This window comes from Egretta garzetta, unplaced genomic scaffold, assembly GCF_000687185.1.
Source record: "Egretta garzetta isolate BGI_Z169 unplaced genomic scaffold, ASM68718v1 scaffold456, whole genome shotgun sequence".
NCBI classification, from domain to species: Eukaryota; Metazoa; Chordata; class Aves; order Pelecaniformes; family Ardeidae; genus Egretta; species Egretta garzetta.
In genome coordinates this window covers 105,126-107,985 of record NW_009259972.1, presented here as the reverse complement: position 1 = coordinate 107,985, position 2,860 = coordinate 105,126, and the positions used below count along the sequence as shown (strand labels likewise).

The 2,860-nt window shown below is 64.1% G+C and overlaps 1 protein-coding gene across 1 annotated transcript in view; it reads right to left on the bottom strand.

The window, feature by feature from the left end:
- Window positions 1-758: 758 nt before the first annotated feature.
- The window catches only part of CADM3 (cell adhesion molecule 3), a 12,709-nt gene continuing 10,607 nt past the window's right edge, over window positions 759-2,860 (bottom strand). Inside the window, exons 10-12 of the mRNA XM_035895844.1 lie at window positions 1,955-2,080; window positions 1,371-1,436; window positions 759-877 (exon numbers count right to left, since the gene is read on the bottom strand). Coding sequence (XP_035751737.1) covers window positions 759-877; window positions 1,371-1,436; window positions 1,955-2,080 — 311 coding nt within the window. The remainder of the gene's footprint in view (window positions 878-1,370; window positions 1,437-1,954; window positions 2,081-2,860) is intronic.

Sequence of the window (2,860 nt, the reverse complement as noted above, 5' to 3'; positions counted from 1 at the left end):
AGCTCACCCCCCCTTCACACATCTACCGCACGAGGACAGCTATCCTCCCGAATGGACACTGTTTGACAAGAACCACCAAGGATAAAATCAGGGTGGGGGCCTGGGGTCCCCGCCAAGACCTCCGAGGCAGGGACGCTGCCTGCCAGCATCCCGCTCCTGTCCCGCTGCCCACGCTCCCTGTCCCAGCTGGGGCTGGGGCCATCGTGCAGCAGCAGCCGAGGCTGGGGGGAGCAATGGGAACGCGGGTCCTGGCTCTCGGTGGGAGGCACGGAGCAAGTGTTCGTGACAGAGGGGCTGCCCAGCTGCCCCAGAGCCTGGAGCTGATTTTATCCTTGGATGTCAAAGAAACCAAAATGGAGAAACAAAGGAAAGAGCAACATCGACCCCAGCCCAACATCCCAACCAAGGGCCCAAAGCAAAGAGCAGCCACAAAACCAAAGCAAAGGTCCAAAGGAAGAAGGAAAAGTCGCTCACTCACTGGTTGGTCTGTGTTTTGCACGAGCGCCGGTCGCAGGGATGGAGGTGCAAGCAAGCAAACGGGGCCCGGGCTTTCACTGTTCATAGTAATAACGTTTTGTACAAGTTCAAGAAGAAGCATCACGTCTCAGGCCGGTCGCTCTCTGCCCTGCCGTCCCTCTGTCTGTCCGTCTGCCCGTGCCGGGCGTGAGAGAAAATCTGTTGGGTTGAGTGGGGTTTGTGGTCTGGTTTCCATTTCCATCGGGGTCTGTTGGCTCCATTTCTCGCTCCCTCTGACACCTCTAGATGAAATACTCTTTCTTGTCGTCGCCACCGGCTTGGCCACCCTCTGCATTGATGATGGCCGTGTCGGCATCGGGGGCGTCGTCCGACCCCTTGGCCTCGTGGGTCAGGTAGGGACCTGGGTGGGGAGAGGGGCTCAGCGTCACGGGGGGGCCCTGCCGGCACCCTGCTCCCATGCAAGCAGGGGGAGGCTGAGCTGCCTGGAGGGGCCCCGGTTGGCTGGAAAGCAGAGCCGAGAGGAAAGTCCTTTGGGTCTGGCCTGAAACGGAAAAGTCACCAGTTTCCCTGGGACAAGCCCTGCCTGGGGACCGAGCCTCACCCGGGCTGCTCGAGGCTTTCACAGTCGTCTCTAGCCTGAGGATGAAACTGCCCTCCCCGTGACAGGCAGCAGCCCTCGCCTGCGTCCCCAGGCACGTCTCCTGCCCTCCCCACCATCTGCCCCTCCCTGCATCCCTGTCCCTGTTCCCCCTGGAAAACTGGAGGGTTTCTCTTCAGAACTGCCATCTGCAAGGATGCTCCGGCTCCCGGCTGCCCCCAGAGCTGGCACGGCGCGGGGCAGAGGTGGCAGCTCCGCTGGGCTCGGAGGGCAGGGATGGGGGGCTCTTACTCACACATCACCTCTGCTGGGGTTTGCCGATGTCTGGATGTGACCGTCTCCCCGTGTCTTATGCACATACCTGCCAGGCGGATGAAAAGTCCAGGGATGGGGAGATGGAAATGGTGGAAGGAAAGGAGGAAGAGGAAGGCGGAGGGCTCGAGGGATGGCCAGGGCAGGGCGAGGGAGGAGGTGGGGTCAGGCACAGGCAGGGACGGTGGCATGGGCACCCCCAGGACGGTGGGTACCAAGCCATGAACGAGAGGTGGAGAAATGGGGTGGGAGCTGCCTCCACCTGGTGCTGCCTGGCTGCAAGGACTCGCTGGGACATCTCCATGCCGGGGTCGGTGCCAGCGGGGGCACGGGCAGCAGCCCCCAAAGCCAGGAGGGCTCCGCTGGCTGCGCTGGGTTTCTCCGCACATGGGGCAGGTCTGCAGAACGGGGAGCTGCCTCCCTTCACCCCGGCCCCACGCTGCCCGCTCGCTTTGGGGACGCAGCCCTGCTCCCAGATGCCCACCGAAGGGGGAGCACACCCTGCGCCGACGCGGCGAGGGGGTCTCGGCTCCGTGCCCCTCCCTGCACAGCTCCCCTGCCCCGTACCTTTGTGTCTGATCAGGTAGTGTCCCAGCACGATGAGAAGACTGAGCAGGAGGAAGACAATGACGGCCAACCACCCGCCGATCACCGCGTGGTAGGTGCTGGAGGTCGAGGGCACTGGGCTGGCGTCTGCCCGGATGGCAAAGGGAGAGAAAACAGAGAGAAGGAGACGCTGCGGGCTCTGCTGCGTGACAGAGGCTGCTGCTCGTCCCACACACCTGAGCGCTGCAGGCAGGCACCCCGGGGGGCTCAATCCTGCTCAGCTCAGCGCCTTCAACTCGGTCCCACTGCAGACGAGAGCTGTCAAGGGGGGAGCAAGAAAAGGGCAGGCAGCAGGGGAAGCAAGGAGGGAGAAGCAATGGCCATCAGCGCCGGCTCCTGCGCGGAGGGAACGGAGAAGCCCCGACGGCTGCGCTGGGGGTCCTGCCCGGGCGAGAAGGCAGCTGAGAAGAGCTGCGATGGGCAAAGCCACCCCCGTGCCCGGCTGCCTGCCACGTGTCCCGGGGAGCAGCACCAGCAACATGCTTTGTGCAGCCTGCGGTGCCTTTGGGCACAGCCACGACCCCACTGTCCCATCCTTTACAGGGGGGTTTTTGCCTCAAAAGGGGCGGCTGAGCACGTGGAGGAGTCGGGCTCGGCTCACTCTTCCCCGGCGCTGTGCCAGCAGGGAGGCGATGCGCAGGCTGGCACGGCCACACGCTGCACCCCAGGAGGGGATGACACCTCAAGGAAGGTGGGACCCCAGGGCCAGTCCCACGTCAGCTGCATCTCATAGTGCAGCCTGCGCTGGGATCCTGCCTTCGCCAGGGTACCCGGGCACAAACCCTCCTTCCACTCCACTCTCACTGTGCCCCATCAGCTCGGGGCCGGGGGGGGGGGGAAGACAGCGCCAGGAAAATGCTCAGGGGA